Below are 22,583 nucleotides of genomic sequence, written 5' to 3'. Positions count from 1 at the left end.
CCCCATAATGTCAAAGTGGAATTATGTTTTTAGAAATGTTTATCCCTTTGTTATGGCAAGCCTGTAAGTGCAAGAGTACAAATGTGGTTAACATGATTTTTTTATTGACTACCCCATCTCTCTACCCCACACATATAATTATCTGTAAAATGCCTCAATCGAGTAGTGAATTTCAAGCACATATTCAACCACAAAGACCAGGGTGGTTTTTCAATGCTTCATAAAGAAGGGCACCGAATAATACACCACATGACCAAAAGTATGTGGACACCTGCTAGTCGAACGTCTCATTCCAAAATCATGGGCATTAATATGGAGTTGGTCCCCCCTTTGCTGCTATAACAACCTCCACTCTTCTGGGAAGGCTTTCCACTAGATGTTGGAACACTGCTGCAGGGACTTGCTTCCATTCAGCAACAAGAGCATTAGTGAGGTCGGGCAGTGATGTTGGGCGATTATGCCTGGCTCGCAGTCAGCATTCCAATTCATCCCAAAGCTGATTGATGGGGTTGAGGTCAGGGCTCTGTGCAGGTTAGTCAAGTTAATCCACACCAATCTCGACAAATCATTTCTGTATGGACCTCGATTTGTGCACGGGGGCATTGTCATGCTGAAACAGGGAAGGGCCTTCCCCAAAGCACAAAATTGTCTAGAATGTCATTGTATGCTGTAGCATTAAGATTTCCTATCACTGGAACTAACGGGCCTTGCCCGAACCATGAAAAACAGCACCAGACCTTTATTCCTCCTCCACAAAACTTTACACTTGGCACTTTGCATTCAGGCAGGTAGCGTTCTCCTGGCATCCGCCAAACCCAGATTCGTCCGTTGATCTGCGAGCACACAGCACACGTTTACACTGCTCGAGTCCAATGGCAGAGTGCTTTACACCACTCCAGCAGACGCTTGGCATTGCGCATGGTGATCTTAAGCTTATGTGCGGCTGCTCGGCCATGAAACCAATTTCATGAAGCTCCCGAAGAACAGTTATTGTGCTGACGTTGCTTCCAGAGGCAGTTTGAAACTCGGTAGTGAGTGTTGCAACCGAGGACAGATTATTTTTACGCGCTGCGCGCTTTAGCACTCAGCTGTCCCGTTCTGTGAGCTTGCCGTTGTTGTGCCTAGACATTTCCACTTCACTTTCCGCTGCCCCTATAATCGCCAAGCCTGTCTCTTCTCTCTGGGGAGGTTCCAATTTATTCGAAGGCAGCCAGCATTCGTCCTTTATTTAAAGGTGGAGATCAAGCTGATCCTAACTGTTATAGGCCTATTTCTATTGTGCCCTGTCTATCAAATGCAATCTGGTTTCCGCTCAGGTTATGGATGTGTCACTGCAACCTTAAAGGTCCTCAAAATGTCACCATTCTCCTAGATTCTATGCAATGTTGTGCTGCTATTTTTATTGACTTGGCCAAAGCTTTTGATACGGTAGACCGTTCCATTCTTGTGGACTGGCTAAGGAGTATTGGTGTCACTGAGAGGTCTTTGGCCTGGTTTGCTAACTACCTCTCCCAAAGAGTGCACTGTATAATGTCAGAACATCTGCTGTCTCAGCCACTGCCTGTCACCAAGGGTGTACCCCAAGGCATGATCCTAGGCCCCACGCTCTTTACAATTTACATCAACAACAGCTCAGGCAGTAGGATGCTCTCACACCCATTTATATGCAGATGATACAGTCTTATACTCAGCTGGCCCCTCCCCGGATTTTGTGTTAAACGCTCTACATCAAAGCTTTCTTAGTGTCCAACAAGCTTTCTCTACCCTTAACCTTGTTCTGAACACCTCCAAAACAAAGGTCATGTGGTTTGGTAGGAAGAATGCCCCTCTTCCCGCAGGTGTTATTACTACCTCTGAGGGTTTAGAGCTTGAGGTAGTCACCTTATACAAGTACTTGGGAGTATGGCTAGATGGTACACTATCCTTCTCTCAGCACACATCAAAGCTGTAGGCTAAAGTTCAATCTAGACTTGGTTTCCTCTATCTTAATCGCTCCTCTTTCACCCCAGTTACCAAACTAACCCTGATTTAGATGACCATCCTACCCATGCTAGGTTACAGAGACTAAATGTATAGATCAGCAAGTAAGGGTGCTCTCGAGCAGCTAGATGTTCTTTACCATTCGGCCATCAGATTTGCCACCAATGCTCCTTATAGGACACATCACTGCAATCTATACTCTTCTGTAAACGGGTCATCTCTATATACCCGCCACAAGACCCACTGATTGATGCTTATTTATAAAACCCTCTTAGGCCTCACTCCTCCCTATCTGAGATATCTACTGCAGCCCTCATCCTCCACATACAACACCCGTTCTGCCAGTCACATTCTGTTAAAGGTCCCCAAAGCATCCCTTGGTCGCTCGTCTTTTCACTTCACTGCAGCTAGAACGAGCTGCAACAAACACTCAACTAGACCGTTTTACCTCAATCTCCCCATTCAAAGACTCATTCATGGACACTCTTACTGACAGTTGTGGCTGCTTTGAGTGATGTAATGTTGTCTCTACCTTCTTGTCCTTTGTGATGTTGTCTGTGCCCAATAATGTTTGTACCATGTTTTGTGCTGCTGCCATGTTGTGTTGCTACCATGTTGTTGTCTACTTTTTAAGTAGTGTTGTCTCTCTTGTCGTGATCTGTGTTTTGTCCTATTTTTGTATTTAATTTAATTTTAGGCCTTTTGCCTTTTGGTAGGCCCTCATAGTAAATAATAATTTGTTCTTAACTTACTTGCCTAGTTAAATAAAGGTTAAATAAAAATAAAAACAATAACAGCACATTCAGTTGACCGTGGACAGCTCTAGCAGGGCAGAAATTTGACGAACTGACTTGTTGGAAAGGTGGCATCCTATAACGGTGCCACGTGGAAAGTCACTGCAGTAAGGCCATTCTACTGTCAATGTTTGTCTATGGAGATTGCATGGCTGTGTGCTCGATTGTATACACCTATCAGTAACAGGTGTGGCTGAAATAGCTAAATTCACTAGTTTGAAAGGGTGTCCACATACTTTTGTATAAATAGTGTAGATATGTACAAATAAAAAATGCAGATGCTGAATATCCCTTTGAGCATGGTGAAGTTATTAATTAGGCTTCAGATGGTGTATCAATACACCCAGTCACTACAAAGATACAGGTGTCCTTCCTCAGCTGCCGGAAAAGAAAGAAACTGTTCAGAGATTTCACCATGAGACCAATAGTGATTTTAAAACACTTACAGAGTTTAATAGTTGTGATGAGAAAACTGAGGATTGTTCAACAATATTGTAGCTACTCCACAATACTAACCTCAATGACAGAGTGAAAAGGAGAAGGCATGTGCAAAGTAAAAATATTCCATAACATGCAACCTGTTTGCAACAAGGTAAAACTGCAAAGAATGTGTCAAAGAAATGAACTTTTAGTCCTGAATACAAAGTGTTATGTTTGGGGCAAATCCAACACATCACTGAGTACCACTCGTCATATTTTCAAGCATGATGGTGTCTGTATCATGTTATGGGTATGCTTGTCATCGGCAAGGACTAGGGATTGTTTTTTGATAAATAGAAACGGAATACAACTAAGTACAGGCAAAATCCTAGAGGAAAATCTGGTTCAGTCTCCATTCCAACAAACACTGGGAGAAAAATTCCCCTTTCAGCAGAACAATAACCTAAAACACAAGGCCATATCTACACTGCAGTCTACAATGACTTTGAATGATCCTGAGTGATCTACTTACAGTTTTGACTTAAAATGTCTTGAAAATCTAGGGCAAGACTTGAAAATGGCTTTCTAGCAATAATCAACAACCAACTTGACAGAGCTTGAAGAATTTCAAAAATAAATAAATATTGTACAATCCAGGTGTGCAAAGACTTGAGTGAATACTTTCCAAAGGCACTGTATGTGTTTTTGGCTCTCAGGGTTGGCATGCTAGCCAATCTAGCTCCTGTAGCTTTTTTTTTTTGTCAACATTTTATTTTGCGTTAACTAGCATAGATAGCCAAGCTAGCTCCCTGTAGCTTTTTTTTTTGTCAACATTTTATTTTGCGTTAGCTAGCATAGATAGCCAAGCTAGCATAGATAGCTTCAATCGCTGTCAACAATCTAATTGATTTTGTCAGATCAATATGTATGCACTTTATTATCTATTAGGGCACTGGATGATCTAGTCAATATCATAATCATTGACTATCTTCCCTGACAACTGACCTTTCTGTTTGTTAGCAACCTGCCTCGTCTTCCTGTTGTTAACAACCTCAACCCCGCTGTGTTTAGAGGTCTAGTTGTCATGACTACATCATCACAGGATGACACACATACCTAATGAAGGATGTTACCTTGTAGCTGTAATTCAGTCCCAGAGTAGGAGACCACTGACTTCATCCACACTTCACATTGAACAGTTTTCCTCATTTTGATACAATATACACCTGCTTGGGGTTGTTACATTCCCAATCAAATAGATACAATTCTAGTATCTTTCCCAAAATGTCTAAGAATATTCCTGGAATCAGAAGAAATTAGCAGGATTTCCAGAATTCTCCAACCATGATATCTGTAAATCCTTGGGATTTTGGGGAAATTACAGGAATTTGTAACCCTAAACATACAGAGACCATTCCAATGGTCTACTCACCACTGTAGGTGATGATCCTGATGGTGGAGTCCCCCTCTCCGAAGCGTGTGATGGGGGTGAGGCGCACCTCGTAGGCCGCAGGCTTGATGAGCTCTGTCAGGTTGTGTGTGTTCAGCTCTCCCTTGGTGATGGTTCCATCCACGGGGATCTCCTGCTCCCACCACCTCTGGAGCCCCGTCTGGACGGGAGGACACATGACAACAGAGTTAGAATGAACATACTTAACACACACACACACACAGTGTAAAGAACACTATGAGACTCCCACATTCCGGTGATTCAAACCAGCGTTGCCTTCATACACAGAGAAGAAAAGTGAGCACAGGTTGAAACAGAATGAATTGGAATGAGTCACGTGTCATGAATGTAGTCTACAAATCTCTACAGGGGAAGGGGGCATGACCAGTAGTGATGCATTCTCAAGACTTCTTGCCTTTTCATTCTCATCCTTACCAACAGCCTCTTATCAAACATGGTCATCTTTGAAGTTTCCCTCTAACCATGGTCCATATGCTTCTCTATGCATCGCATCACACAGACCGTGCCCCTGCCTTAAAAGAGACTAACCGTAAACAGAATTTTCCCATCACATCTTTAGACGTTGCTCTTTCAGGTGATGATCTAATTTAAGTCATCCTCACACGGCTCCTGCTATTCATGCCTGGTGATACAATTGCAACGTGGCTTTGAACCAGTGTGGAATTCAAAGAGGCAAGTGATGCATTGCACATTCATTGGGAACCATGAAAGGGCTTGAGCATGAGAGAGAATAAGGGAAAGAGGGATGTATTTTCTTCTAGAGGATCAGTTAGGATAGCAGAGACCTGGAAAAGAGAATGGTAACAGCTCCTGCATCACAAATAGTCACCATATGCCATTGTGAATGTGTGTTGCCAGGATAGAGAGGAAGGGAGAGTGAGACTAGAGGGAGAGAGAGAAGCGATGGATGAGTTTCTAAGGATGCGCAGTGTGTGTGTGTGTGTGTGTGTGTGTGTGCGTGCATTTGTGGGTGTGTGTTTGGTAGGCCAGTGCCAATTAAGTAATTAACCAGTGTGTGTCTGCTGTGTAATTACCAACTAAGAGTTAGGTTCACAGGTAAATAGCTCTGGTTTTGTCTGTTATTTATAATTGTAGACAGGCTGTAACAGTTCGCCCTTTCATTTCCGCTATACCACAGAGTCCAAAAGGCCCCTCTGCTAATTTGCATGAATTGGAAGGGTTTGGAGATGAGTTTGATGAAGTGTGTGTGTGTCTGTGTGTGTGTGTGTGTGCATACAATATGAGTGCATGCGAGTATCCATGCATGTGCGTGTGCGTGAATGATGAAGTGTGTACAATGCTGTTAGGGGCAGATGGAGGCCTTAAATGCCAATCTTGGCTCCAGAACCACTTTGCCTCAAACTCTGACTGAACAAATGGAAGCTGATGACTCCATCTTTCCACCATCAGGGAACAGAATTGTCTTTTAAATAGTTAATTAAATCTATAATTGCTCATTACAGAAGCCTTTTACTATTTTAATGTGATTTGCAACAGTGCGTCTCTGTTTAACTTCTTTAGGTTTGGTACTTCTGTTTTATTCTCCCATTATTGTTTGTTTGACTTGATGCAATTATCATTTTCTGCGTGTAACTCATTACCTTTCACTCCTACTGTTTCTTCACAGGGAGTCAGACAGAGGCAGAGTGCCATATCACATCTACATTCACTAGATTGCAGCAACAGTTTGTGGGATTTCTATGGTACCTTTAAGAACCAGAGAAGTTGATCAAAGAGACGGGTGCAGAGTGAAACGCAGGACTAATCAAAGTGGCGTTCAACATTAGGAGAGAGAGAACGAGAGAGAAGAGGGAGAGAGAGATAGAGGAGGGAGAGAGAGAGAGAGAGAGAGAGACAGAAAGAGAGGGGGAGGGGGAGACACAGAGAAAGATTGATTGGCTGCATGTAATTAGTCTGCTGCTATTGATCTGTGCTGCTCCTCGCCCCGCTCACTGATCCAACACTGACTGACAGATCAATTGACTGAGGAGGAGGAGGCGCGAGAGAGAGACAGAAAGAGAAGAGGAAGAAGGAAGAGGCTGTCATTTCTTCATTGCAACGCATGAGAGAAGGAGGGAAAGAGTGAGAGAAAGAGAGAGTAAAAAGGATAAGGCTGTCATTGCAGCGTGAGGATGCTTCAGGAGGGAAGAAGGCTGGAACAAGAGAGAGAAAAAGAAGGCGAGAGACATAGAGAGTAGACATAGAAAAGCTGCCTTGTATTTGCAGTGGGCTGACATGGAAGTAGAGTGTTCAGAAGTGAAGCCCACAGACAGACAGCAGCCATGACTGCCAAGGTGGGCCGTGATCCTGCTCTGTGCTTCTCCTCGCTCCTATACGCTCTTTCCTTTCAACTAGGGCCTCACACTCTCTTTCCTCGGCCCAACCGGCCTGTTCTACCCGTCCGCCTGTCTGTCGGTCTGTCTGTCTTTCACACCAGGCCCCAGACAATAACAGAGAGCCATCCATTATAGAGGCATAAAACACACTAGCCCTCAGTATTAATTCAAAGGCAGCGGCGAAGGGGAAATGATAATGATTATGTGGGAATGGAGGGGGAACATAACAGAACAGGCGTAGTGTTAGCTGCTCTGCTCATGGCTATAAATAGCAGATAGAGCTGAGGAGTGGTCCATGTGCCAACGCTTTCATTACTGCACCACTGTCTCAGCTCACTCCGCTCAGCGTCCTACCGGGGGTATCTAAACATTTATTTATTTATGAAGGAAGGAAAAACTCCTCCTCCTTCCTCCCTCTCACTCTCCCTCTCCCTCTCGTTCCCCCTCTCCTCCTTACTCATTCATGTTCCATCGCCATCTCAATCGCAAAGAGCGATGAAAACAGAATGCTCATTGCGAAGGAAGAAAAGTGGAAAAGAAAAAGGGTCAAGATTCAATCATTTCTTGGCAGATGAAACATGAAGGAGAGGCTCACCTTCAAGGTAAATGTTACCGATGGGCCCCCTCTTAACTCCCGAAAGCATAATACCTCCTGTATCTAAGACAACAGCAGGTAGGGAGGCCTGGGATACACAGCCTAGTTGAGATGCACTCCACTACCTTGGGAGGAAAAAAAGTGTAAAAGAAAATGAATTCTCGCAAACAACGATTTTCTGCATGCCAGGTAGGAAATAAAAAACAAAAGCAAGAGAGAGCAAACAGGCGGGACTATTTCCTTGCCTTTTCTTTTTCTCTCCAAACAGCTAAATAGATTATAATGTTAATGTGATTGCGGAATTACTGTCGGCCCATTTTAGCACCAGCGCAGAACTAATCTGTGAAATTGTGAAGAGGACCAGTTGAATTCCAGTGAAGGGAGAGTAAATGTGTCTTCCTGGCAAGCTCTCGAAAACCAGCCTGCCTGACAAGCAGGAAGCCGGCGTACCATTGGCTCCCACGGCGAATGAACGAATCACATGAATGCAACCAAATTCATTAACAAACAAGCCGACTGAAATTGTTGACAGAAAAATCCTTGAGGTACAGAAACAAGCCCGGTTTTAATGTGTTTTTCAAGCGTAAATTCCGGACGGGGTGTAGTAGGAAACAAAATGGAATTATACTATTTATTGGAGTATACCTATAGCTATTAGACTCGGTATTAGACTCACTCAATGTGAGGACGTCAGTTCAGAAGGCTTAACTGTCGCCTGTAATGCAGTGGCTCTGAATAAGAGCTTCCACTTAACCAATAAAAGCTAACAAATACTATAGCATATTTCCCTGTAATCGTTGTGGTTAATGTAATCAAGACTGCCATAATCAACATTCTCAGAGCGTCAACAGACAGACAGGATCATGCAGAGACTTACAGTAGCGTACATTTCTACATTATGTTTCTGTAGGTTGTGAAAGTCAATGCCTGCTGTGACCAAAGGGAGGGTGCCACTTTGTCCCAGTAGGGGGTTATGGGTACAACGAAAGAGACCACATAAAGTGGCATCAAGCCTCAGTTTAACGACGCTACCAACGTGTTAATGTGATAAAATTGGGTGACGCAACAGATGCAGTTGAAAAAGGGGGACTATTGTCTTTCACTATGATGTGTGAGACTGTGAGAGAATGTGTGAGACTGTGAGAAAGAGAGAGAGAGAGAGAGAGAGAAAGAGAGAGAGAGAGAGAGGGAGAGAGAGAGAGAGGGGAGACTGTGTGAGACTGAGAGACTGTGAGAGACTGTAAGAGACTGTGTGAGAAACTGTGAGAAACTGTGAGATACTGTGAGATACTGTGAGAGACTGTGAGAGACTGTGAGAGACTGTGAGAGAGAGAGAGGAGACTGTGCGAGACTGTGAGAGACTGTGTGAGAGAGAGAGAGAGAGAGAGAGAGATAGATAGATGGATAGATGGATAGATAGAGAGAGAGAGAGAGAGAGAGAGAGAGAGAGAGAGAGAGAGAGAGAGAATTGCAGCGGTATTGCAACGGTCTAAGGCACTGCATCTCAGTGCTTGAGGTGTCACTACAGACACCCTGGTTCGATTTCAGGCTGTATCACACCCGGCCGTGATTGGGAGTTCCATTGGGCGGCGCACAATTGGCCCAGCGTCGTCCCTGTTTGGCCAGGGTAGGCCGTCATTGTAAATAACAATGTGTTCTTAATTGACTTGCCTAGTTAAATAAATTAAAAAGATATATATGCATATAAAAAATAAAAAAAACTTAGAAAATAAGAAATTGTGATCAAAAAACAAGAGAGAGGAGGGATCAGTGGTAGTGGGAAGGAGAGAGAGATTGACAACCATGAATCAATGCTGACTGCCTGTCATCTGAAGCCTTCATCTGCAGGTAAACAGGACCAATGGCTGCCACTCCTTTCTCCACATGGTGCTCTCTCTCCACTGGGCCGATGAAGCTGTCCAAGGAGAACAATAACAAGCAAGCAATGCATAGAATATGGGCTGGGAGTACCTACAGAGAGTCTATGACCCTGACTGGTTATTCTGATATTCCCTCTATCATGTTCCTTTTCTGTCATATGTAAGGCCTTTCTACGTCCAGGGTTAGAGTTAGGATGCACACGCACGCACACACCTACCTGTCGTATGCCGAGGCGGTAGGCCACAATGCGGTCCACAGTGTTGGGATTCATCTGGGTCCACTGCAGTTTGAAGCCGTAGACTGTAGGTCGGTTCTGCCACAGAGGACTGTACGTGTCGTAGTAGAACTCTGGGGGATACGCCTTCCCTGTAAACAAAAAAACAATATTTAGGACTAATTCATCTTTGTTCTTGCATTTTCCATTTTTGTTCAGCTTTACCTGTGGCATCGAGGGAGTAAGGGAACCAATCCATATGTATCCGAGATACTGGATCAAGATAAATAAGAAGGTCACATACTGCACAATATTTGCTATTTATTTTGGGTTACCAAAATGCAAATATGTCATGTTGAGTATTATTCCACAAAATGTCTGCAAGGCATCAACCAGAAGACTTGCCTCCAGCAGCCCTCTATTTACCACAGTTAGATGAGGAGTCAGGGTTGTGAGTTCTTTTTTTACAGAAGTCTGTCAATCTTTCTCAGGTATTTTGTCAAGAAAGCTGTTTGATTTGATCGCCAGCCACATGGCCAACTGTGTTATTGTCAGGACAGAAACCTACTGTGTGTTCTGTATTGTGTCCTGAAGTGGGCTGCTTGACATATTACATTTTTTACAGAAGAGACAGAGAGCCAACAAAAATAAATTCCTCACAAGTCAAAGTAAACACACTAATAGTTTTTTTTAAAAGCACTCAAAAGGAGACTCTCTAAAGACAGTATTACACTCTTCTCGCTGAGACCAAAACAGGAAGCGGTTCATACAGCCGTATCTGTTGAAATTCAGTCTACTGAAGCACAACAAAAAAGGGGAGGATTTATAATAGCGATAGTCAAGACAGAGGCTAATGTTAACTCAAATAAAGCGATGCAGTGATCTGACAATATGAATATGAGATAGAGCAACTTGCTGATCTCTCCGGCAGCAAAGTCTATTAGAGCTGCCATGGCGGTTTACGTCAATGACTTATTAAGACTCTCTATGCAGACCCCCAGACACATTTAATGATCCCTAGAGTTAAGAGTTTAGTCCTGCAGGCTTGGGAGGGTCAGCATATCAGTGCTCAGTCTGAAGAGTGTGAACCAATCAGTGGAGTTTATGCCCACAGGCTGGGAAGTGTGAACCAAACAGACCACAGCTCCATCAGGTGTCTGCCTGCCAGAAGGGCCATCATAGTGGAAAGAACTAAGGGACTGGGTCACTTTTTAAAAGAGAACAAAGGGTAAAAAGTTCACTGGGCAAATTTCTGTCTCACAACATCATGGCTTTAAGACTAGTGTTAGGAACATAAGCACTTCAGTACACCGAAGATGACATCAGCAAAATACAGTATGCGAACGTAATCAATATAATTTGATTTGATTTGTTGTCTTCTTCTGTATCCAACCCTTTCCATTTGGTTCAAATGAGTGAAGCTATTGTTTGAATTATTTTAGAGACAGCAGGGGTTCAAACTGTACAGTTGAACCCAGTTCCTACATTTGAATATAAAAATGGATTTTAGCAAACAAACCTATGCTACATTTTATCTCTGGGACCCTCAGGATGACAAATCAGAGCAAGCTTACTGAATGTAAGTACATTACTTACATTCAGAGGTGAATGTTTCAAACCAGATGCCGTGATAAAATATTTTTGTTGTTGTGCACTCTCCTCAAACAATAGCAGGGTAGTTTATCACTGTAATAGCTACTATAAATTGGACAGTGCAGTTCGATTAACAAGAATTTAAGTGTTCTGCCCATATAAGACATGTCTATGTCCTGGAAAGTTTGCTGTTGCTTACAACGTCATTCTAGTCACATTAGCGCACGTTAGCAACAACCATCCCGGTATATGGACACCGATCCCGTAAATGCTTAAGAGGTTAAACTTTTTTACCTTTATTTTAGAAGAAAGCCCAATTGAGACCAAGGTCTCTTTTGCAAGGGAGCCTTATAACATAACTCAACAAATCTGATTTAGCATCCAATAAATCAATTCAGAGGTTAAGCCTCTACTTTTACAATCAATCAATTAAGTTTCTGAACACAGGACTTCTAAAACCCATCAACAAAATACTGATAAAAAAGGTTGTATACCACTTTGGGCGTAAATCAAGATTGACTGTTTCTTTCAGCCACTCACTAGTCTGATCAATTCTCATAATCACCTCAGATAATAAGTCACAATCTCTCCTGAACGTGTTTTGTCCTGAGTCCTATAGACAATAAATCAGGATAATGAAGCTTTGCATTTGTTTGGACAGCCGAGTAAAGATCACAAGCCCATACATGGATAAAGCTGTTTAAAATACAATATTCTAATCCACACAAAAAAAAAAAACGCTCATTCATCAACAAGATAATATAATTTCTATAGAACAAGAGAAAGAAACCCAATGGGGCTAGAGCAGAACAATATTTGGGGAATGTGTTTCGGTATCTTTACCATAAAAACCTGTTTGGATACAGGAAGTGTATACTAATGGATTTCTTATGTGCTATTTATCATGCTCTTTGTATCACAGTTTAGAATCCAGTCAACCATGTTTTCACAAGTCATGAGATGCAAAAACAATTCATGGATTCCTAACCATCTCTTCTGTTCAGGGAAGTATATGCCGTTTTGAGAATGTATTCCCAAAATTAGCTTGCACTTGAGATACGTAACTAACCATCGCATAACTGTATTCTACAGTAGTCATCTTTCCAGTAAAAACAATTGTAGAGAAAATATCAAGAACTGAACTGAACACAATACGATTATACCTGACAGTTGTGAGCTGAGCCCATGCTGGGGAATGCTACAGAAACTCCCAGGGACAAGTCACTCTCTTTGTCTCTGTCTCTATCTCTCTCTCTCTCTCTCTCTCTCTCTTTCTTTCTTTTTCTCCCTCTCTTTCTCGTCTCGCCAATTTAATTCCTGTTATTCTTTCTATGTTTTGTAGACATGTGACTTTCAAAGGTCATACACTTGTCACAGAAAACCACTCCTGAAAGGACATCCTGTATATTAATGTAATATGAAAAGTCAGCGTTGATCTGAGGGTCCAAAAATCTTGTTTCTGTACAGGTTTTTGGGGTAGAAAACAATAGCCCTTCTCCATCTACCCATGTTGCTTTCTCTCACCCCCGCCCATCTCTCTCTCTCCATTTCTCTCTCATTCGCTCTCTACATCTCTCTCTATCTCTCTCTCTCTCTCTCTCTCTCTCTCTACAATTGAAATAGACTGGAGCACGGACCGACCAACCACAAAGCAAGCAAGGTCAATGCAACAAAACCAAATTATTTGAATTACTAGAGGTCTATTTAGCTATCAATAGATTATATGTATGACTGGTATGGAATGAATGCAAACATTTCCCAAAGTCCTCTCACTTGTTGTGCATTATCAAGCTACTACATGATGGAACACCGTAGTAAACAATGGACTACTACAACAAGCTACGAACTGCTTATACCGACCTGCCACCACCACTACCCATTTGATTTAAATCGATTATAAACATACTTATATTTATTTAGAAGCTGTCCAGCAGCCATATGCTAGTCTGTCTTTACCCCCCCCCCCCCCCCCCCCATAGACAGGTATTGTAGCTGAGACTTCATATAAACACACAACCTGCTCCAGTCACAAGGGTCAGGAAGCAGCTTTATGTATGCCAATGACCACGTTAAATAAATAACAATTTGGATCTATGAGTAAAACGATAAATTCAGTTTAAATGTATTTTAATATTCATTGAAACCAAAAGAAAGAGAAAAAGTGACAAAACTAAATTGTGTTAAACCCAAACTTCAGCAATGCGTGAAGAACAAAAGCTTGCTTTTGGAGTGAAATATTCCCAGTGTTTGCTCTGGTAGCAACAAACACCCAATGACATATTTGTTTTCCAGTGGCTTAACTGTACCCTAGCCTCGGTTTGGAGAAGGGTTCAAAGAACACAGTTGCTCAAAGAAACACATACCAATCTGTTTCCCTCATGAGACTCAAACTCTGCTCCCCAAACATCACAGTGCTTTTGTCTAACAAATATGTCTAGACATAGAACATTATAATGTTACAGTCTGGCTTCTGATTACCAAGGGAAACGGAGATGGATGTGTTATTAATATCAACTGAGCTGTGGTTACAATTTCACTATTGTTATAATAACGGTTGAAGTAGAGACATATTTATAAGATATATTAATTGTCACAATTTTTTAAATATTTTTTTTTTTACATATAGTAATGACACTACGCTGCTTATACATATGCCTTTCAGGCTATCATAAAGGATTACACGTCACATGACTTTATATAACCTATACAGTATGCTTCTGTCCTTCAGGGCTGCCAGATTCCTACATAACTGATCGATAGATAGATAACACTATTCATATGCTCCCTGTTGGTTTCGACAGCACATCGTGTCACTCATCAGCGGCTATCCATCACTGTCAGACAGCAACACACTCAAAAATAATGGTTCTAGTATAGTACCAGATAGGGTTTCTTTGGTTTGTAACCATAGCAACCTTTTTGGTGCTACATAGAACCGTTTTTGAAGATTATACAGATGTGGGATCTCAATTTGATCCCTCGTTTGTTGCTGAGAATGTTCCTGTACAGCAGGAAATGCAAACTTGTAGGGTATTCGAGGTTGACCAGTAAAGAGTAAAACAAACATACAGTCAATAATACAGTATAAACAAGTCTATATACGATGTGAGCAAATGAGGTGAGATAAGAGAGGCAAAGGCAAAAAGGCCATGGTGGAAAAGTAAATACAATATAACAAGTAAAACACTGGAATGGTAGATTTACAATGGGAGAATGTGCAAAGTAGAAATAAAAATAATGGGGTGCAAAGGAGCAAAATAAATAAATAAATTAAATACAGTAGGGAAAGAGGTAGTTGTTTGGGCTAAATTATAGGTGGGCTATGTACAGGTGCAGTAATCTGTGAGCTGCTCTGACAGTTGGTGCTTAATGCTAGTGAGGGAGATAAGTGTTTCCAGTTTCAGAGATTTTTGTAGTTCGTTCCAGTCATTGGCAGCAGAGAACTAGAAGGAGAGGCGGCCAAAGAAAGAATTGGTTTTGGGGGTGACTAGAGAGATATACCTGCTGGAGCGTGTGCTACAGGTGGGAGATGCAATGGTGACCAGCGAGCTGAGATAAGGGGGGACTTTACCTAGGAGGGTCTTGTAAATGACATGGAGCCAGTGGGTTTGGCGACGAGTATGAAGCGAGGGCCAGCCAACGAGAGCGTACAGGTCGCAATGGTGGGTAGTATATGGGGCTTTGGTGACAAAACGGATTGCACTGTGATAGACTGCATCCAATTTGTTGAGTAGGGTATTGGAGGCTATTTTGTAAATGACATGAGTGAAGGATGCTTTGTTGCGAAATAGGAAGGCAATTCTAGATTTAACTTTGGATTGGAGATGTTTGATATGGGTCTGGAAGGAGAGTTTACAGTCTAACCAGACACCTAAGTATTTGTAGTTGTTCAAGTATTCTAAGTCAGAGCCGTCCAGAGTAGTAATGTTGGACAGGCGGGTAGGTACAGGTAGCGATCGGTTGAAGAGCATGTATTTAGTTTTACTTGTATTTAAGAGCAATTGGAGGCCACGGAAGGAGAGTTGTATGGCATTGAAGCTTGCCTGGAGGGTTGTTAACACAGTGTTCAAAGAAGGGCCAGAAGTATACAGAATGGTGTCGTCTGCGTAGAGGTGGATCAGAGACTCACCAGCAGCAAGAGCGACCTCATTGATGTATACAGAGAAGAGTGTCGGTCCAAGAATTGAACCCTGTGGCACCCCCATAGAGACTGCCAGAGGTCCGGACAGCAGACCCTCCGATTTGACACACTGAACTCTATCAGAGAAGTAGTTGGTGAACCAGGCGAGGCAATCATTGAAGCTTTCATCTTCCTAAGCCAGGATTCAGACACAGCTAGAACATCCGGGTTGGCAGAGTGTGCTAAAGCAGTGAATAGAACAAACTTAGGGAGGAGGCTTCTAATGTTAACATGCATGAAACCAAGGCTATTACGGTTACAGAAGTCGTCAAAAGAGAGCGCCTGGGGAATAGGAGTGGAGCTAGGCACTGCAGGGCCTGGATTCACCTCTACATCGCCAGAGGAACAGAGTAGGAGTAGAATAAGGGTGCGGCTAAAAGCAATAAGAATTGGTTGTTTAGAACGTCTGGAACAGAGAGTAAAAGGAGGTTTCTGGGGGCGATAAAATAGCATCAAGGTATAATGTACAGACAAAGGTAAGGTAGGATGTGAATACAGTGGAGGTAAACCTAGGTATTGAGTGATGAAGAGAGAGATATTGTCTCTAGAAACATCATTGAAACCAGGAGATGTCATTGCATGTGTGGGTGGTGGAACTAATAGGTTCGATAAGGTATATTGAGCAGGACTAGAGGCTCTACAGTGAAATAAGCCAATAAACACTAACCAGAACAGCAATGGACAAGGCATATTGACATTAAGGAGAGGCATGCTTAGTCGAGTGATCAAAAGGGTCCAGTGAGTGGAGAGGTTGGTTGGGGGTCACGGCGATTTAGACAGCTAGCATAGGAGCAAGCTAGCATAGGATGGAGGTCTGTTATTAGTCAACTCTTGCGTTCCGTCAGTAGATTAGTGGGTTTCCGTGTGGTAGAGGGGATTAATCCAAATCGCACAACAACAACAAAAATAAAAACAATAGATATAGAGGCCCAAGAAGAAAAATAAATAAATAAATACAAATAAAATAAAATAAAAATTGTCCGATTGTCTATTCAGATAGCAGCTGATAAGATAGCAAACGGCTAGCAGGCCGCAGATGGGCGCCCAGGCAACGTTGCGCCGGAGGAGCCAGCCGGACAATTCCCTCGGGTAGACAACGTCGGCAGTCCAGCTGTGAAGGCCCGGTGGGGCTCCGCGTAGGCAGCAAAACGGGTCCGGATAGGTGACTGCAGCCCAGGAGTGATTGATGGAACTCTTCAGCTGGCTAGCTCCGGAACAATTGATGTTAGCTCCGGAATCGACGAAAGCCGATAGTCACACGGATAGCAGCTAGCTAGCTGTGAGATCCAGGTATGGATGTCCAGAGCCAGTGGCCGAAATCCAGGGACATGGAGAGAAAAATTGGTCCGGTATGTTCCGTTCCGAGCCGCGCTGCGCTGCACCGCGCCGTACAAAACTGGCGATAGATTCTCAAGCCAAAGGACAGCCGATGACCACAAACCGTGGTTAGCTGAGTACTAACGATTAGCCAGTAAAGAAGCTAACTAGCTTCTGAACTAGCTTCTGAACCAGCTTCTGAGTAGCTTCTGGACCAGCTTCTGGCTAGCTCCCGGCTAGCTTCTGGCTAATTTCTGGCTAGCCTCTCGGAGGATTACAGATCTGAGGTAAATAATACTTTTTTATATAAATATAAATTGGTGAAGCGGATTGCAGGAGAGTGTTCTGAAGATGAGTTTTTGGAAAATTAAAAATGTATGTGAAAAAAAGTTATAAATATATATATATACGGGACACGACAGGACGAGGACAAAAATACGTCTGAACTGCTATGCCATCTTGGGACGAATTGTGCCTATAAGAATAATGCGAATAATGCCTTCATAAGCACTACATACGTGTGTCACAAAGCATCTATAACAGTATGTCATGCCTTATAAAGGGTTCATAAATGTGGCATAACTGTGTCACATAATCACCCATGTCAAATGTGACATAACCCACTATGTCGAACCTGATATGAACATGTGCTTTATCAAGGGTGACGTGTTGTGCTGAAAGGACGGCACACGCTCTAAAGCGAAGTCACGTTTGTCACATTACTCCTAATCTCGTCTGCTGGACCACCACATCAAACTTGGCCTTCATCAGTTAGGATTAGGTTTAAATTACAATTTTAAGAAGATAAATTGTGGAAATGGGCAGGGTTTTGACATAATTATGACTTTGTCGCTGTGTTAACTAGTGATGACCAGGGGGAACGTTTTTTTGCTAGCAGAAGACATAAGCAGATTACAAATACTTTACTCAGTAAGGTCACTCCGATAGAATTCTATGGTCACTCCCACTAAAGCCAACACTGAATGGTGGATATCCCAGGCTCATGTGTGCTGTGTGCGCGCAATAACTGCCAATATAAGTAAATTGAAAGTGGTTTTCTTCTGGAACCAACTTACATGTTCTTCAGTACACAAACACGCACACAACCATATAACGAGCTATACCGTGCGGTGCTGGGTCCAGTCAGGTCTTTGACACATTTCACCCACTCCCCTCCTGAAAGATCAGCCACCATTGTACACAGGTTGTAATCAAGCCCTGGTCTCCAGCAAGGGAACAGAAGAGGAATACCTTGTGCGGTAGTCTCAGGTTGGACTACTCCAAATCATCTTAGCTCTGACGCACACACACACACACACACACACACACACACACACACACACGCACACGCACACGCACACATGCACACATGCACACACACACACGAAAGCTTTGCAGGTCCATCAACCTATTTAAATACCTCTCACACACTACAGTAACCTGTGGATCATGAGAGAACCTTCATGAATTAGCAGAACGTTAATAACCTATCTATTGACACTGTAATGTAGTGTCCTGCAATTCTTCATTTGAAGTGAGACACCTTCGGTCATTCATAACACATCCATAAAGACACCATATCGTATGACACTGTATTTACTTTAAAGTCACACACCTTTGGTCATTCATAACACATACCTAAAGGCTTAATGATGTCAATACAAATGTATTAACACTTAGATAATGATCAATAACAGCTAAAACAAATAAACATGAAGGATATGTTCAAACCATACAGTTCCTTTTTTTTTACACTACAAATACAACACGTTTCAAAATGTCCAGCAACGTAATTACATTGGACATTACACAGGGCTGTGAATGGTGTGGCTTGTCCATGAGCTGGCAGACGAATGGTTATTGCCTCTCTGCCTGCTGGATGTAGTGCATGTTGGTTCCAATCTTAAAAGTAACAACAAAGAAAGTTAGTAGGTCTGTTATGAAATGCCTTTGTCTCACCATCTGGATAAGGTCTGTGCGGCGCCAGAAATACTCTAAATGGGGAGATGGGGAAACTCCATTTGATTCATATTATTATATTCTCTTTCATTTCTAAATCTCATGACGTTCCTATGAGACGTGGCTGTATTTAGGGTGATTTTTTATTTAGCTGAGCCTGCTAGCTAGCATTTTTTTGTCACAGAAATGATTTGAAATAACCATGTAATCTAACTCAACACTTAACTACTACAAATTAATTTGAATTACAATAAATAAATGTTATCTTACTCATTTTTTGCAGTCCAGTGGCACCACAAGTGTGCATTTGATTTGCGAACTCATCACATGTGCACTTACTGCGCTACAGAAACACCAAACACTGCCAACCAACAACAGTGCAGGGCATGCACACTGAACTAAAGGGCAACCTCACGCAAAAAATGTATGTTTCTTAGATTTTTCCCAGAACTCAAAAGTCATCCCCTGATGTGGTTTAAAACCTCTTAGGGCTAGGGGGCAGTGTTCGGAGTTCGGATGAATGACGTGCCCAAAGTAAACTGCCTGTTACCCAGGCCCAGATATGCATTAGATAGAAAACACTCTGAAGTTTTTAAAACTGTTACAATAATGTCTGTGAGTGTAACAGAACTGATATGGCAGGCAAAATGTTTTTTTTGAGGTCAAAGTCCATTTCAATGCTTGTCTATGCAATATACAAATAACTAGCTCCCAGATTGCAGTTCCTATGGCTTCCACTAGATGTCAACAGTCTTTAGAAAAGATTTCAGGCTTGTTTTTTTTTTAAATTACAGAGTAGTTGTAGTTTTTCCAAGGTGTCTCTCATTAAAAATGTAGTCTTGTTGCACGCGTGAATGAGGTGTGCACTCTGTTATTTATTATCCCTATTGAACAAACTATTCTGTGTCTTAAATTTGCTAATTTATTTAGATATTAGAGTACCCGAGGATTAATTAGAAACAACGTTTGACTTGTTTGGATGAACTTTACTGCTAACTTCTTGGATTCGTTTGTATGCATGTTGAAAGAGTGGATTACTGAATCAAGTGCACCAAATAAACGGACATTTTTGGGATATAAAGAAGGACTTTATCGAACAAAACAACCATTTGTTGTGTAGCTGGGACCCTTGGGATTGCAAACAGAGGACGATCTTCGAAAGGTAAGTGATTTATTTTATCGCTATTTGGGATTTTGTGATGCCTGTGCTGGTTTGGAAAAGTATTTTGGTGTAGGGCGCTGTCCCCAGATAATCGCATAGTATGCATTCACCGTAAAGCCTTTTTGACATCTGACAACTCGGTTGGATTAACAACAAGTTACGCTTTTAAACAATGTAAGACACTTGTATTTTCACAAATATTTAATATTCCGATTTTGTAATTTGAATTTGGCGCACTCCAGCTTCACCGGATGTTGTCGATTTTGAGCCCGGGAATGGGATCCACCCGCTAACACAGAAAATCAAATGTTGTTGTTTTTCTATTTAAAAAGGTGTGGAAAAACTGGGGGAAAACCTTGCAAAATTGGGGGAAATTAGGCAACAAAAAAATATATTTTAAAAGGCCCTACCATGACTGCACTTTAGAGTGTGTGTAGCACAGCAATTTGAGGAAAGTTGAGGTCAGGTCCAATATTGGCTATACACCCAAGAGGGAAGAAGAAGGCCATCCTAGAAATGTGTTAGATCAGTGGTGACCTGTCATTCAAGGCATTGAGCCCCACCTGTTTAGCTAAAAATAATAATAAAAAAAGAAGTTGGCCTGTTTTGCATGTTATTTTGGCATTAATTAGTGTTACATATCAGTTTGCAAACAATATATATTTTAGCGTAGACGTTGGTAATCTTCTATAGTTGCGCCGTGATTGGCTCAGTGTTCTGTCACTGATGGGAACACTACGTCCCCGCATAATCTACAGAGAGAGCTAGGCAGTTCAAGCACCCTCGGGTGCTGCCATAGAGTTACATTAGAAGTGCCCATCCAAGAAGGCACAAGATCATTGGCTACAGATATCACATTAAATCTACCGTAGCTTTGATTGGAATGATCATGTCAACATCATACTTTTAAAATCTTAGCTAACAAGTTAACTAGCTAGACAAGCAGTCATCGTCATGACAAGCAGAATCACATGGACAATCAACTGGCAAATCCTATTCAATCCTTGTCATAATTATCGGGAGAAATTATAGATAAAACGTATTGGTGCTCATCGGCCATTGGATATAAACATTACACAACAAGTCAGAAGTCGCAAATTCAACAATGCGCGGATTGGAAAGAATCAGTGGCTGTCTGCAAGCATCGCAAAGCAATCACTATTTTCCTTCCCCTACCTGCTCCAAGTCTGGGTTTAAGGATTTTAAACATCTGTCTGAAAGGGTCCAAGCTTAAAATTATAACATTCACATGCAACACCATGGGCCAGAAATGTTTGAATATATTGGTCATGTGTCAATCCAGCATGACTTCTGTTCAAAAGAACTGGGAACTGGGAAATCTCCGACCTCTGACTTCATTGCATTCAAGACAACTAGGAACTCTGAAAAAACGAGATCCAAATGGGAAAATACATTTTGAACGGTCATCCAACTCGGAATTCCATGTCGGGAACTCAGGCCTCTTTCTAGAGCTCTGATGTCATGATTCAACCTAATTTGTTTTCGAGTTCCCAGTTGTCTTTAAAGCAGCATAAATCCAGAGCATGCCAGACTTTGATGTCAAAGTTTTATGAAAACATTTGCCCACAAGACGGACTGCTGCACCACCTACCTATTCAAATGAGCACAGCACAACAATGGTCCAAAAAATATGTTGTGTATGCTACTGCTAAAATGATGTAATATGCCAGGGATATATCTATACTGTAGCTAAGAAAGTAATGCTAAGTGTATGTTGTGTAGTAGCCCATGTCTCACCCTTGGTTCCGCCCCCTCAGAACTGAATCTACTGTTCTGACTTGGAGCTGCACATGTAGCCTATAGCCTGTTTTAGAGAAATGTCATCATTGAATATTGAAAAAGCTTTCATTGACTGCATATATGCAATCCTTATTTTTTCCACAGCTGACTTGGTGTACAGGGAGAATACTGCAAGAACGGACTATGTTCTGAATTCTGTCGCTTTCCATTTCAAAAGTGCTGAACAAATGGTAAAATCGACTATGTCTGTCTTAGCTCGCTCATTAATGTCTTAATCGAAATTACGGCTTGTCTTTTAGCCACTCATTGTTCCCTTGTGCCATAGTTTGTAAATCTCAATTGTTATATTGCTTATATTGGTCTCATTAGTATTAGTATCTTATTCATAATTTTAGGCAATGTTGGAAAGATGCATTTCATTGTGAATTATAATTAGCTCATGTGCTTGTCTCTATGAGGAGGGGATACTTAAGTGATAATGCCAGAGAAGCTGGTGTTTGGAGAATATACAGTATTGGCACGGGTGTTGTTCGTCGAGGGCCGGCAAACCGTGCCAATACTGTATATCCTCCAAATACCGGCTTCGAGGACATTATCACTTTTATACAACGGGTTGCCAACATATTCAAATAATGATTGACATATTTTCATTAAAACATTTAATTTGATTAAATTATTCATACTATTTCATCCTTCCACAAAATATAATCCGACACAAATCTAGTGGTGCTAAAGACGCGACACAGTCGTTCAGTCTTTTTGTTCTGTGTCTATGTAACGGCTCTTGTTGGTGGTAGAAAGAGTAGATCAAGGCGCAGCGTGGAAAGTGTTCATGATTTTAATTTAAAAAACCCTCAAACAAAATCGAAAAGGCACAGTTCTGTCAGGCAACAGTAACTAAACAGAAAACAAGATCCTAC

At 41.9% G+C, this 22,583-nt stretch overlaps 1 protein-coding gene across 1 annotated transcript in view; it reads right to left on the bottom strand.

Annotated features, from left to right (window-relative positions):
- The window catches only part of LOC110529233 (MAM domain-containing glycosylphosphatidylinositol anchor protein 2), a 364,546-nt gene that overhangs the window by 82,565 nt on the left and 259,398 nt on the right, over positions 1–22,583 (bottom strand). Inside the window, exons 11-12 of the mRNA XM_036985374.1 lie at positions 9,695–9,843; positions 4,627–4,804 (exon numbers count right to left, since the gene is read on the bottom strand). Coding sequence (XP_036841269.1) covers positions 4,627–4,804; positions 9,695–9,843 — 327 coding nt within the window. The remainder of the gene's footprint in view (positions 1–4,626; positions 4,805–9,694; positions 9,844–22,583) is intronic.

The sequence above is a fragment of the Oncorhynchus mykiss genome, chromosome 8 (assembly GCF_013265735.2).
Source record: "Oncorhynchus mykiss isolate Arlee chromosome 8, USDA_OmykA_1.1, whole genome shotgun sequence".
Lineage (NCBI taxonomy): Eukaryota > Metazoa > Chordata > Actinopteri > Salmoniformes > Salmonidae > Oncorhynchus > Oncorhynchus mykiss.
This window is presented reverse-complemented; position numbering and strand designations above follow the sequence as displayed.